The sequence below is a fragment of the Ctenocephalides felis genome, unplaced genomic scaffold (genome assembly GCF_003426905.1).
Source record: "Ctenocephalides felis isolate EL2017-DRISC unplaced genomic scaffold, ASM342690v1 CF-g0.4_SCAFFOLD_00845, whole genome shotgun sequence".
Taxonomy (NCBI): domain Eukaryota; kingdom Metazoa; phylum Arthropoda; class Insecta; order Siphonaptera; family Pulicidae; genus Ctenocephalides; species Ctenocephalides felis.
Genome location: NW_020536999.1, coordinates 80,011,230 through 80,026,129, shown reverse-complemented (window position 1 = coordinate 80,026,129; position 14,900 = coordinate 80,011,230). Strand labels below are relative to the sequence as shown.

The following is a 14,900-nucleotide window of genomic DNA, read 5'->3' as shown; positions in this document are numbered from 1 at the left end:
CCCGAATAAATTTCGAATGCACCGACTATACTAATATGATAGATATGGACGATTATTCAATATATTCGACCAGCCTTCACGTTAAATACCTCATGAACATCTAGTACAATATCTACAAAGCAATGCGTGCCATGGAGTGACCCTAAAATTCCCGTCCACATTCAGGGAACTGAGAGACATGTTCAATTACTGGCTAACGTATCAAAACGCGTATTAGAGCGAAATCGCGATGGAGTTATGACTGCAACACTACAATCTCGTAAAAAGCATCCTCGACTGGAAAGCAAGCAAGATTTCAGATATTAGTTTTTGTAGTTGTATTAGAAATGTAAGAAATTTTATTTTAAAATAAAAATATAACTTAAAGAAATAAAAATGTGTTATTTAAACCATGACATGTAAATAAATAATATAATAAATATATGTTATTCCTAAAAACCCCAAAAACAATATTTTTCTACAAAAGAAGTTTGACCTGTTTCGATGCAAGATTCTAGGTTACGCTTTCTCGCTAATGTCCCCTAAAAGTTTTCAATAGTTTCATCGATTTTCTCCGAAACGGTTAAAAGATACGAAAATACTTTGTTCGTACGAAAGATGCAGAATAAAATTACGAATAAAATGATATATAAATGGTTAAGTGTGTTCATATAATTTTTTCGAGATTTTCTAATATTTCTTTGCTAAGAACAAAATTTCAAGTCAGTTATCTCTGTGGCAACTTTTCGGACACATCGCGCTTCAAGTCAGTTATCCCTGTGGTAACTTTTCGGATACATCGCGCTTCAAGTCAGTTATCCATGTGGCAACTTTTCGGATACATCGCGCTTCAAGTCAGTTATCCCTGTGGTAACTTTTCGGATACATCGCGCTTCAAGTCAGTTATCCCTGTGGTAACTTTTCGGATACATCGCGCTTCAAGTCAGTTATCCCTGTGGTAACTTTTCGGATACATCGCGCTTCAAGTCAGTTATCCCTGTGGCAACTTTTCGGATGTTTTGCGAAACAATATGTATAAATACTGAACATTTTGTTATAAAAGATTTGAAATATTTGTAGATTGAAAGTTATTACTGATTTAGAGTATGATACAAAATTAAATAGAAATAGCAACTTGCACGTATTTTGTACATTGACAACTTACACGTATTTTACATAATTGTCAACTTGCACGTATTTTACATAATTGTCAACTTGCACGTATTCAAAAAGCCGAGAAATGTTTTTAACCTGTTTCGATGCAAGATTCTAGGGTACGCTTCTTCGCTAATGTCCCCTAACAGTTTACTTGATGTAGTCCGCGGTACCCGAGAAATATTTTAACCTGTTTCGATGCAAGATTCTAGGTTACGCTTGTTCGCTAATGTCCCCTGACAGTTTACTTGATGTAGTTCGCGGTACCCGAGAAATATTTTAACCTGTTTCGATGCAAGATTCTAGGTTACGCTTCTTCGCTAATGTCCCCTAACAGTTTACTTGATGTAGTTCGCGGTACCCGAGAAATATTTTAACCTGTTTCGATGCAAGATTCTGGGTTACGCTTCTTCGCTAATGTCCCCTAACAGTTTACTTGATGTAGTTCGCGGTACCCGAGAAATATTTTAACCTGTTTCGATGCAAGATTCTAGGTTACGCTTCTTCGCTAATGTCCCCTAACAGTTTACTTGATGTAGTTCGCGGTACCCGTAAGTTACTGATATTAAAAAGCCGAGAAATGTTCTAACCTGTTTTGTAGCAAGATTTTAGGTCAAGCTGAGTTACTATTTATTATAGATTTAGAGTATATTACAAAAATTAAATAAAAATGGCAACTTGCTCGCATTTTGCACATTAACAACTTGCACGTATTTTACACATTGACAACTTGCACGCATTTTCCATTATTGATAACTTATACGTACTTTGCTTATTAGCAACTTGTACGCATTTCATTTAATTGGTAACTTGTACGCATTTCCAAGAACTTGAAAAAACATTCTCCCTTATATAGAATTAAATAAAAGATATCATATATTCATAGTAAGAAATACGAAAAGTTTCTCTTAAAAACAAATACTCTTCGTTAACTCTCACAAATTTTATAACTATTTATATAGCCTTATAGTTATTTAAAGAAATAATGAATATTTCTAGTATCGGAATATGCCGATAAGTTTTGCCTAACGTGCTGACTTAGGCACGTTGTACAAAATAGCTAAGTAGATACCAAAGAAGTATCACATGTACAATATGTACAACTTTCTGAGGGTCAAGTCATACTGATTGTGGCATACTGCAATGCGACGGCTTAAGGCTTATGCTCTAAGAGCGTGGGGTGACGCCAAGCCAACATGACGAATCCCCAAGTCAAAGGCTGTGTTCCAGCAGATCGCAGCGTGGTAACTGCTCTACCAAATACAACATCCCGCCTGGTACCTTAAAGTCGTCTATAAACGATTCCGAGTCTCTACATCGAACTAGTGAACCATGATCGACCGCTATAAAACGGCTAAAATGGCTCGTGCGATAAACGGCGTGCGCCGAATACCTAATAAATCACATTGTATTGAGTCTTTCGACTCACGAGACTCCTCAAAATATCGTTGTTATCTAGAAAGGATATGGCCTTAGAGTCGTTCAGGCATACCCACGGATGGTAGCTTTGCACCACGTCCGAGCCTGCGGTTCCTCTCGTACTAAGCAGAAGTTCTATCGCAACGACAATTCATCAGTAGGGTAAAACTAACCTGTCTCACGACGGTCTAAACCCGGCAACTTTTATAAATTCTGCGCTCACACAGAGGCTAGACCTTTAACAACCGTCGAAACGGCGGTCCGTATATAACATTAGCGGTCTGCGACCCAGTTTATTTAGTCTCTTTACCCTTCGTTAGATTGAAACTTCGGGGCAAATTCATCGTCATAACTCACTTTTATTCTCGCTCGGAGAGTATTGAGTTGATTGCATTTGTATATTTTATTTTCCGCATAAGAGTCTTTGCGTCAACGACACATGCCCGCGGATATGCTGTACAGTATGGTTGAACACTTATAAATAAGGTCCAGAACCCGGCCGTAAACCGACATCCGAACATATACGACGTATATAATTCCAAACACGGTCTACGACATTATTAAAAGTAACGCCGCTATATAGTTGACAGGCTAAAAGTATCGAATATAATGTATAAAATACACCGGGGAATAATATTCAAACTTGCCTGAACAACACAGCGAACTTTTGCCAAAAGTTGATCGCATCGCATACGACGCGATCTATCCCCCTACAGAAGGCGCGCGGCCACACCGTAAGTATTAAGACCGAGTCCCAAGCGATGTCCATTTGACCTGCGGCGAAGCGTCGCTCCGGGTTACGGTGTGAATCGTCAAGACAAAAGTCTGGGAAATTTTCGAACTGCGAACCCTTATGATAGACAAATTTTTTTCGAAAATTTTTTTAGATGTTCAAACAGTTTTATATATATGGACAATACGAATTATAGTGAATTATTGAGTTTTTAGGTGTTTTTTTGTTTTTATTTTAAACTTTTGTATTGAAATATGTATTTATTGATTTTTATAGATCTCAATGAATATAAAACAAATTTATTTGTAGTTATATTATTTTTTCTTCTTTTTATAAAAAAAATCCGAGTTTTTAATGCAAGTTTTCACTAGTTTTCATCGATTTTCTCCGAAACGGTAAAAGATACGAAAAAACTTTGTTCGTACGAAAGATGCAGAATAAAATTACGAATAAAATGATATATAACTTGATATATGTCATAATATAATTTTTATGAGATTTTTCAATTTTTTCTTTAAATTAAAAAATGTTTTAAATTTTTCGCTGGCTTTAAATTCATTTGCAAGTTATGCTTTTTTTTTACAATATTGTTTCAAATGTTGTAAAAAGTTAAATTAGCGAGGTGCCTCAATATGCAAAAAATTGGCCCACTCTATTGATATTTCTTAGTAAAACCCGTATATTTAACCACAGTTTTCTAAGAAACCAATGGTTAGGTTGGGCCGAATCATTATTGTAGTAAAATTAAGCGATATGGGCACCTTTTTATATGAAATATATGTGTTATTTAAATGAATTTTGACTTCAAAACCATATATCGCAAATAACTCTTTAGCCAGCGAAATTTTCAATAAAATACTGTTTTTAATAAGTTAATATATTAATTTAGGCATGTGAATAATTCAAATTGTGAGTTATATTTTAATTGATAGTTTGTACGGGGGTTTTTAAATCGGGTTTAGTTTGTTGTTATTTATTTCCATCAGAGTGCGCTAGTATTTTTTTATTATAATTCTCGAAGTTTCGAAAAGAATATATTAATGTAAAAAACCCGCATTAATCTTCATTCAGTTCTCCAGTTAGACGTGAAGTATCAATGGCGAATTCTTATTTAAATTCAGGCGCAAGTGCCAGTAATTTGAATCATATGCGCTCGCATGATCAAATTACATTTGGGGAAGCAGGAGAATTTACTGGAGTAAATCTTCCGACAAGTATGGAAATTATTAGGTATTATTTTTATTTGGCCGAAGAATCAAAAAACAAAATGAAATGTTTTCATATAAAACATTTACTCCAAATGTGGTAACGAAATTGATTCAGACGTGGGAAAAAAATGATATTCCAATTATGGAGAAACGAAGTATCGCTAGAAAATTGAACCGATTGATTGATAAATATAAAAGTACAAATAAAAGCAAGTCTACCCAAGCATCATTTCAGGAGTTTGTAGAATCCACGAAAGAATTATTTATATTGGAAAATGCAAATGCGATTTGCGAAGAATACTGTGTTCCTGCGGACTGATCCCAGCACACTTGCAAGCGTTTATGATGGATCAACATAATGAGAGGAAATCTACGATACCAGAATATATTATAAAAATTGAAGATAAAGTATCAGCATCTACAATAACTAGCGATATTACTCCAGGTGAGACATATACTCCTGATGTTGGTTTTGAGTTTAAAAGCAGTTTGAAAAGTTCACAAAATACTTCTCATATAAAACGTGGACCATATAGTCGAAGATACAAAGCTCCAAACTATGCCTTAATATGCGACAGATTTGCAATCTCTGATAGAGTTGGTTCTGCCGTGGTGACAGCAATCCTGAAAGACCTGGACATAAAGGATGATTGGGGCAATCCTGTCATTATGGATAAAAATAAAAGCGTTCGTGAGAGGCAGAAAAATAGGCAAGCTCTACTCAAACGATATGATTCTTCTGAATTAATAGCATTTTCATTCGACGGCCGAAAAAATGATTCTATTACCATGGAAAAAATCGATAAGAAGTATAGATGTTGGGTCTATATATTATTTATATTTATAATTAAAAGAACTGAATAACGTGTATATAAGTTTAATTAACAATAATAAAATAAGTATAAAGTATTTGACTGATATAAAATGTATTTAGGTTAGGTTTATACCTTCACTCTTCCAAGGGTTGATGCACAAGAGAGTGAGATTGCATTTTTCGCATCCCTCGAGCCCACGCAAGTGTTGCACGATGCGCCGTCGCCAACTTGACAGTTTGCGACGTTCTTCACACGCAACGTGTCTATGAAGTTGGTATTGGCGTTTCTGGTTGTTACTCTCGCCGCTAGGTGTAGGGAGACGCCATATCACTCCCCCCAAGATGAAAGTTAGCTATCTGTCAGAATAGAAATAAGGTTAAATGTGTGTTATCAAATATTGAACGCAACTTTCTTTTTGGCTGTTTTCTTTGTAGGTTCCTTTGATGACTCCCAGGGATGTGTATGAAGTGGTTGAGAAAGTGATTCGTAATCTGCATCTGTTTTATCTATATATGCTGGTTTTAGCCTTTCAACAGCGAAGTTCTTTGCGGCCCCATTAACGCGAAGTTTGTAAATCCTATCAGAAACTCGCTCAAGTATTTCATAGGGTCCTCTGTAAGGTGGTTCCAAGGGCTTTCGTACATGATCTGCTCTGAGGAATACATGTGTGCATGTGCCCATATCTTTCAAAATGAAAATCTTGGATTTGTTGTGGTGGGCTGTTGGAGTTGGTTTCAATGCACACATGATTCGGCGATGATTCTCTAGAAAGACCTGTGGATTCTGTGAGTTATTAGATGTATTGAAAAAATCACCTGGAAGTCTCAGTGTGGTTCCGTAAACCATCTCTGCTGCTGATGTCTTGATGTCTTCCTTGAATGAATTCCGTAGACCAAGTAGTACGTTGGTGAAAGACCAAGTGGTACATGTTTGCGGAAAATGTATTTATAAAAAGATCTCAAATTATATTTGCATGAATTGTAAAAATAATGAACTTCTATTTCAGATGAACTATTTTTTTATTTTTAGCACTTATAGATAATTTGTATAAATGTAAATAGTACATGAAATAATAAAAATTAACTTTAAACAAATTTCTAAACGCATTATTTATTTTTTTCACGACGCAGTCATTTTGACTGTTTTCAGGCAATGTAGGTATACTCAATTCGTCCGTCTTTCTAGTGTTAAATGAATTTTGACTTCAAAACCATATATCGCAAATAACTCTTTAGCCAGCGAAATTTTCAATAAAATACTGTTTTTAATAAGTTAATATATTAATTTAGGCATGTGAATAATTCAAATTGTGAGTTATATTTTAATTGATAGTTTGTACGGGGGTTTTTAAATCGGGTTTAGTTTGTTGTTATTTATTTCCATCAGAGTGCGCTAGTATTTTTTTATTATAATTCTCGAAGTTTCGAAAAGAATATATTAATGTAAAAAACCCGCATTAATCTTCATTCAGTTCTCCAGTTAGACGTGAAGTATCAATGGCGAATTCTTATTTAAATTCAGGCGCAAGTGCCAGTAATTTGAATCATATGCGCTCGCATGATCAAATTACATTTGGGGAAGCAAAAGAATTTACTGGAGTAAATCTTCCGACAAGTATGGAAATTATTAGGTATTATTTTTATTTGGCCGAAGAATCAAAAAACAAAATAAAATGTTTTCATATAAAACATTTACTCCAAATGTGGTAACGAAATTGATTCAGACGTGGGAAAAAATTGATATTCCAATTATGGAGAAACGAAGTATCGCTAGAAAATTGAACCGATTGATTGATAAATATAAAAGTACAAATAAAAGCAAGTCTACCCAAGCATCATTTCAGGAGTTTGTAGAATCCACGAAAGAATTATTTTATATTGGAAAATGCAAATGCGATTTGCGAAGAATACTGTGTTCCTGCGGACTGATCCCAGCACACTTGCAAGCGTTTATGATGGATCAACATAATGAGAGGAAATCTACGATACCAGAATATATTATAAAAATTGAAGATAAAGTATCAGCATCTACAATAACTAGCGATATTACTCCAGGTGAGACATATACTCCTGATGTTGGTTTTGAGTTTAAAAGCAGTTTGAAAAGTTCACAAAATACTTCTCATATAAAACGTGGACCATATAGTCGAAGATACAAAGCTCCAAACTATGCCTTAATATGCGACAGATTTGCAATCTCTGATAGAGTTGGTTCTGCCGTGGTGACAGCAATCCTGAAAGACCTGGACATAAAGGATGATTGGGGCAATCCTGTCATTATGGATAAAAATAAAAGCGTTCGTGAGAGGCAGAAAAATAGGCAAGCTCTACTCAAACGATATGATTCTTCTGAATTAATAGCATTTTCATTCGACGGCCGAAAAAATGATTCTATTACCATGGAAAAAATCGATAAGAAGTATAGATGTTGGGTCTATATATTATTTATATTTATAATTAAAAGAACTGAATAACGTGTATATAAGTTTAATTAACAATAATAAAATAAGTATAAAGTATTTGACTGATATAAAATGTATTTAGGTTAGGTTTATATCTTCACTCTTCCAAGGGTTGATGCACAAGAGAGTGAGATTGCATTTTTCGCATCCCTCGAGCCCACGCAAGTGTTGCACGATGCGCCGTCGCCAACTTGACAGTTTGCGACGTTCTTCACACGCAACGTGTCTATGAAGTTGGTATTGGCGTTTCTGGTTGTTACTCTCGCCGCTAGGTGTAGGGAGACGCCATATCACTCCCCCCAAGATGAAAGTTAGCTATCTGTCAGAATAGAAATAAGGTTAAATGTGTGTTATCAAATATTGAACGCAACTTTCTTTTTGGCTCTTTTCTTTGTAGGTTCCTTTGATGACTCCCAGGGATGTGTATGAAGTGGTTGAGAAAGTGATTCGTAATCTGCATCTGTTTTATCTATATATGCTGGTTTTAGCCTTTCAACAGCGAAGTTCTTTGCGGCCCCATTAACGCGAAGTTTGTAAATCCTATCAGAAACTCGCTCAAGTATTTCATAGGGTCCTCTGTAAGGTGGTTCCAAGGGCTTTCGTACATGATCTGCTCTGAGGAATACATGTGTGCATGTGCCCATATCTTTCAAAATGAAAATCTTGGATTTGTTGTGGTGGGCTGTTGGAGTTGGTTTCAATGCACACATGATTCGGCGATGATTCTCTAGAAAGACCTGTGGATTCTGTGAGTTATTAGATGTATTGAAAAAATCACCTGGAAGTCTCAGTGTGGTTCCGTAAACCATCTCTGCTGCTGATGTCTTGATGTCTTCCTTGAATGAATTCCGTAGACCAAGTAGTACGTAGGGTAGTGTCTTGATCCACGGTTCAGAAGAACACATCAGTGCAGCTTTTAGGGTTCTGTGCCAACGTTCTACTAATCCATTTGCTTGAGGGTGATATGCTGTCGTACGTGCTTTCTTTGCACCAACTGCCTGTGCCAAGGACTTGAAGAGAGATGACTCAAACTGCGTGCCTTGGTCTGATGTTATTGTAGTTGGTGTACCAAATCTGGAAATCCAGCACGTAAACAATGCCTGCGTGACTGTCTCAGCTGTGATGTCTCTCAGTGGGATGGCTTCCGGCCATCTTGTAAATCTGTCAATAATTGTTAAGCAGTAAGGAAAACCATTAGTATTGGGTAAGGAAATTATGTCAATATGAATATGAGAGAATCTTTCATCAGGAATAGGGATGTGCAAAGGATTGAAATGATTATGTTTATGGATCTTGGACTTTTGACAGGATATGCACTGACGAGTCCAAGTAGCAACATCCTTTCCAATTCCAGGCCAAACATACCGGCTGCGTACTTCCCTGGATGTAGTCCTGATGCTTGGATGAGAAATACCATGGACTACGTCGAATGCAGTTTTGCGGAGGCTCTGTGGGGGATAAGGTTTAACAAAGTTTGACTCAATTATACAATAGATCGGAAAGCCATCCAATGTTACTTTATGTAATCTAAGAGAAGTTTCTCCACCAAGCAGCTCCTGCATTTCTGGATCCAAGCTTTGCTCTATACATATTTCTTCAGCCGACAGTCTGGTAGGCATTTCAATAGTGTTAATTCTTGATAATGTATCTGCTACTACATTTTCTTCACCTTTCACATACACAATTTCAGTAGAGAACTGGGATATGTATTCCAATTGCCTACGCTGTCTGTCCGACGCCTTTTCAGGTCTCTGCTGAAATGCATATGTGATGGGTTTGTGGTCTGTCTTGATAATGAAATGCCTACCTTCCAGCAGGTATTCAAAATATTTTATGGCCGCAAAGATGCCTAAAAGCTCGCGATCATATGTTGAATACCTCTGTTCCGTGGATGTGAGCTTTCTGGAGTAGAAACCTATAGGGTGCCATGCACCATTTTCTTCCTGCTCCAGAGTGGCTCCAATGGCTGTTGTTGACGCATCTGTTACCAAACATATATTTGTTGCAGCAGCTGGATAATGAAGTAAAGCGGCGTTTGCAAGAGCATTCTTTACGTCCTCAAAGGCAGAGCTTGCAGAGATTCTGGGTTCCAAATGACAGGGGTTTTATCCTTCTTGACTGAACTACGTAGGTAACTGTTCAGCGGTGCTTGCAGTTTGGCTGCTTTTGGGACCGATTTCCTGTAATAATTCAGCATTCCCAGGAACCTACGCAGTTCCAGAACCGTTGTTGGCTGTGGGAAGTTCAAAATCTTGTCCACCCGGTCTGTAGCTGGAGAATAGCCTTTCTCACTGAGCTTGTAACCCAGAAAATCTACTTGGGACTCGCCTAGGACGCATTTGTCGGTGTTGATGGTTAGAGAATGTTCTTGCAAACGCTCAAAAACTATCTGCAGGTGGCGATGGTGTTCCTCCATGTTCTCAGACATAACCAGAATATCATCCACATATATAAACACAAAGTCAATGTCTTGAAATATGTGGTTTATATATCGCTGGAATGTCTGAGTAGCATTTTTCAGTCCAAAGGGCATGCAGAGGTACTCATATAATCCCCATGGAGTTATGATGGCAGTCTTCTGTATGTCCTCTTCATGCATCGGCACCTGATGATACGCTTTTGCAAGATCTATTGTTGAAAAAATTGTTTTATTGTGCAGGTTTGTAAATACATCACTTATTAGTGGAGGAGGATATTTGTCTGCTAGCGTGCTTGCATTAAGTTTTCTATAGTCACCACAGAGTCTATAAGATTCATCCTTTTTTGATACCATATGTATTGGACTTGCCCACGGACTGCTTGAAGGTCTCAAAATGCCCCTGTTCAGGAGATTTTGTATCTCGGCTTTTGTAGCTGATGCTTTCTCACCAAAAATCTTCCTGAACCGGGCAGCGACTGGTGGACCTGTTGTGGGAATCCTGTGTGAGAAAGGAGATGGTTTAATTGTTAGTCTCTGTGGTGTTCTAGTGATTGTTATATATTTGTTTAGTAAGCTCCTGAAAGGTTGGTGTGAGTTAATTGGAAATGTTAATGTTCTGGGTCTTCAGTACTTTGCCATCAGAGGCTAAGCCTGTCGTTGAATCAATTAGTTTTTTGCCTTTCAGGTCTATTAGTAGATTGTAGTAGCTTAGCAAGTCTGCACCGATTATGGCTGTTGCCACATCTGCTACTGTGAATTGCCAAGTGAAGGGTCTGCGCAGCGAAAGGTCCAGCTCGAGAGTCCGCTTTCCATAGGTGGATATTCGGCTGGAATTGGCTGCATACAGGACAAGCTCTTCCTTGGCACGACCGGTTGCAAACTTGCTAGCTGGAAGAATCGAGAGAACAGAGCCAGAGTCTATAAGAAAATTTATCCGTGTTTTTCTGTCTGTCACACATAGTCGGAGCTCTGGACAGACAGAATTAATATCACCATCATTACTTGCTCCTGGTGTTGATGGTGACTTTAGTTTTCCGGCTTCAGGAGAGTCTTAACCAAACAGGGTTCTATGCATTTGGTAGCCTTCTCTCCAAACCTGCTATGGTAAAAGCATAGCTCTGATTTGGACGGCGTCTTTGATCTCCCTCTCCTGTGCCTGGAGTGACTTCTGGTCCTGCTTCTCTCGTCATGTTCTCTGCTATGTTTTAAATTCTCCACTTCTGTCGTCAAGGCATTTAGTTTCTGCATCATGGCAAGCAGAATTTCTTGGGTGCGGTCACTTCTTGGTTCAGGTGCTCTGCTCGCTGTGGCCATCACCGATGATGGCAGTCCACAAGTATCTACAAGCCTGTCTGCCATTTCGCCAATGGCTTGTAGCCCAATGTTTTTCGATACGAGCAGTAGAGGCCGGATGTGTTGTGGGAGTCTGTCCAACCAAAGTTTATGGATGATATCCTCCGAGATTTCACTCCGAGCCAGGTCAATCATTTCCCGTAGTAGCTGGGATGGCTTTTTGTCACCTAGGACAACGTTTGTTAACAATTTGTCTACTTGCTTTGACCTCGACTCGGACACTCGGTCTAGGATTATGCTCTTCAACGTGTTGTATTTATTTTCGGTTGGCGGACTTCGCAACACATCGCTTACCAGGTGTAAAGTGGACCTGTCCAGAGCACGCAATACCGCCGTGTACTTCGCATGGTCGGATTTGATCCTATCTCCAAGAAACTCTGTCTCAATGAACAGGAACCATAGATCAGGAGCATCTTCCATGAACGGGGTTATTGTATGCCTGCCCACGTTGTAAATTTGTTCCGTTTTTAAATCATTGTTCACTTGGTTGGAGTTGCTCGCACATGGCGTGCGAACTTGAGTTTCGTCAAAATCGATGAGCGATCGATTTAGATCTTGTGAGGCTTCAGTGTTTGCGGGTGAAGACATTATTAATGATATAGTATACCTCGCTTGTAGTATCAAGATCAGAATTCAGCCACGTGTTTTCTCAGTCGCGGTCACCACTTATATAGATGTTGGGTCTATATATTATTTATATTTATAATTAAAAGAACTGAATAACGTGTATATAAGTTTAATTAACAATAATAAAATAAGTATAAAGTATTTGACTGATATAAAATGTATTTAGGTTAGGTTTATATCTTCACTCTTCCAAGGGTTGATGCACAAGAGAGTGAGATTGCATTTTTCGCATCCCTCGAGCCCACGCAAGTGTTGCACGATGCGCCGTCGCCAACTTGACAGTTTGCGACGTTCTTCACACGCAACGTGTCTATGAAGTTGGTATTGGCGTTTCTGGTTGTTACTCTCGCCGCTAGGTGTAGGGAGACGCCATAGAAGTTTCACCCACGAATGATTAAAGAAGCGCATTTAGTTATTTTAAAGGAACCGAATTGCCAATTGTTGGGTTACACAAAACTGGAAAATGAAGATTCGGAAAGTAAAGTAATCAAATTGAACGAGTTTTTCGCCGATAAAGGAATAGCTCTCGATTCTTTGATAGGCATATGTTGCGATGGTGAACCAGCAAATACAGGCGTAAAAAATGGGATTTTACGTCGATTTGAAATTCAGTTAAATAGGCCTCTTCATTGGTTTGTGTGTCTTCTCCACTTTAACGAACTTCCATTTCGGCATTAATTTAACTATTTGGAAAAATCATTGACCACTGGACCACGAACAAAAACCGGAATATTAAGCAAACAAATTGAAACATGCGAAAATATACCGGTGAGTTATAACATATTTACTATTTGTTAATACTTTATGTTCAAATTCAATATAATTTATTTTTTCTTATTTACTTCCAGCCGGTAACAGACTTTGAAACGATCCCACTTGAAAATTTGGCTGATTTAAGTCCTGTTGAATCGACAACTGACTCAAGTTATTTAATAAAAATAGCTAAAGCAGTTGCTTCTGGAGAAGTATCGACAGACTTAGCTAACAAGAAACCGGGGCCAATAGCACATTCCCGATGGCTCACAAAGGCTTGTAGGTTACTTCGGTTATATGTAACTACTAATAAGCCATCCAAAAATTTGAAAATTCTGGCAAACTACGTGATGAAAGTATATATTCCAATGTACTTTAACATTAAATATTACAACTCTGTGGTGTACGGTAGTATATTATTTTATAAATTTATTAGCTGGACGCAATATTTAGACTCGAATTTAAGACAAATTGTGAACAATGTTGCTAAAGAAAACGCGTACTATGCTCACTCGGAAAATATTTTATTAGCAATGTTGTTCGATAATAAAAAGGAAATACGAGATTCAGCTATAAGAAAAATCTTATATTACCGTAATAATGTGGAAGACCTGACGCAATTGAGAGATTACAAAACACCCGAAATAAATTTCGAATGCACCGACTATACTAATATGATAGATATGGACGATTATTCAAATATATTCGAACCAGCCTTCACGTTAAATATACCTCATGAACATCTAGTACAATATCTACAAAGCAATGAGTGCCCATGGAGTGACCCTAAAATTCCCGTCCACATTCAGGGAACTGAGAGACATGTTCAATTACTGGCTAACGTATCAAAACGCGTATTAGAGCGAAATCGCGATGGAGTTATGACTGCAACACTACAATCTCGTAAAAATCCTCGACTGGAAAGCAAGCAAGATTTCAGATATTAGTTTTTTGTAATTGTATTAGCTAAATGTAAGAAATTTTATTTTAAATAAAAATATAACTTAAAGAAATAAAAATGTGTTATTTAAACCATGACATGTAAATAAATAATATAATAAATATATGTTATTCCTAAAAACCCAAAAACAATATTTTTCTACAAAAGAAGTTTGACCTGTTTCGATGCAAGATTCTAGGTTACGCTTTCTCGCTAATGTCCCCTAAAAGTTTTCACTAGTTTTCATCGATTTTCTCCGAAACGGTAAAAGATACGAAAATACTTTGTTCGTACGAAAGATGCAGAATAAAATTACGAATAAAATGATATATAAATGGTTAAGTGTGTTCATATAATTTTTTCGAGATTTTCTAATATTTCTTTGCTAAGAACAAAATTTCAAGTCAGTTATCCCTGTGGCAACTTTTCGGACACATCGCGCTTCAAGTCAGTTATCCCTGTGGTAACTTTTCGGATACATCGCGCTTCAAGTCAGTTATCCATGTGGCAACTTTTCGGATACATCGCGCTTCAAGTCAGTTATCCCTGTGGTAACTTTTCGGATACATCGCGCTTCAAGTCAGTTATCGCTGTGGTAACTTTTCGGATACATCGCGCTTCAAGTCAGTTATCCCTGTGGTAACTTTTCGGATACATCGCGCTTCAAGTCAGTTATCCCTGTGGCAACTTTTCGGATGTTTTGCGAAACAATATGTATAAATACTGAACATTTTGTTATAAAAGATTTGAAATATTTGTAGATTGAAAGTTATTACTGATTTAGAGTATGATACAAAATTAAATAGAAATAGCAACTTGCACGTATTTTGTACATTGACAACTTACACGTATTTTACATAATTGTCAACTTGCACGTATTCAAAAAGCCGAGAAATGTTTTTAACCTGTTTCGATGCAAGATTCTAGGGTACGCTTCTTCGCTAATGTCCCCTAACAGTTTACTTGATGTAGTCCGCGGTACCCTAAAAATATTTTAACCTGTTTCGATGCAAGATTCTAGGTTACGCTTCTTCGCTA

The 14,900-nt window shown here is 37.4% G+C and overlaps 1 protein-coding gene across 1 annotated transcript; it reads right to left on the bottom strand.

Annotated features, from left to right (window-relative positions):
• Positions 1 to 5,699: 5,699 nt before the first annotated feature.
• Positions 5,700 to 6,155, bottom strand: LOC113390773. The gene has a single exon (XM_026626896.1). It carries the CDS (start codon positions 6,153 to 6,155, stop codon positions 5,700 to 5,702), a length of 456 nt encoding a protein of 151 aa, XP_026482681.1.
• Between the last annotated feature and the right edge of the window lie 8,745 nt (positions 6,156 to 14,900).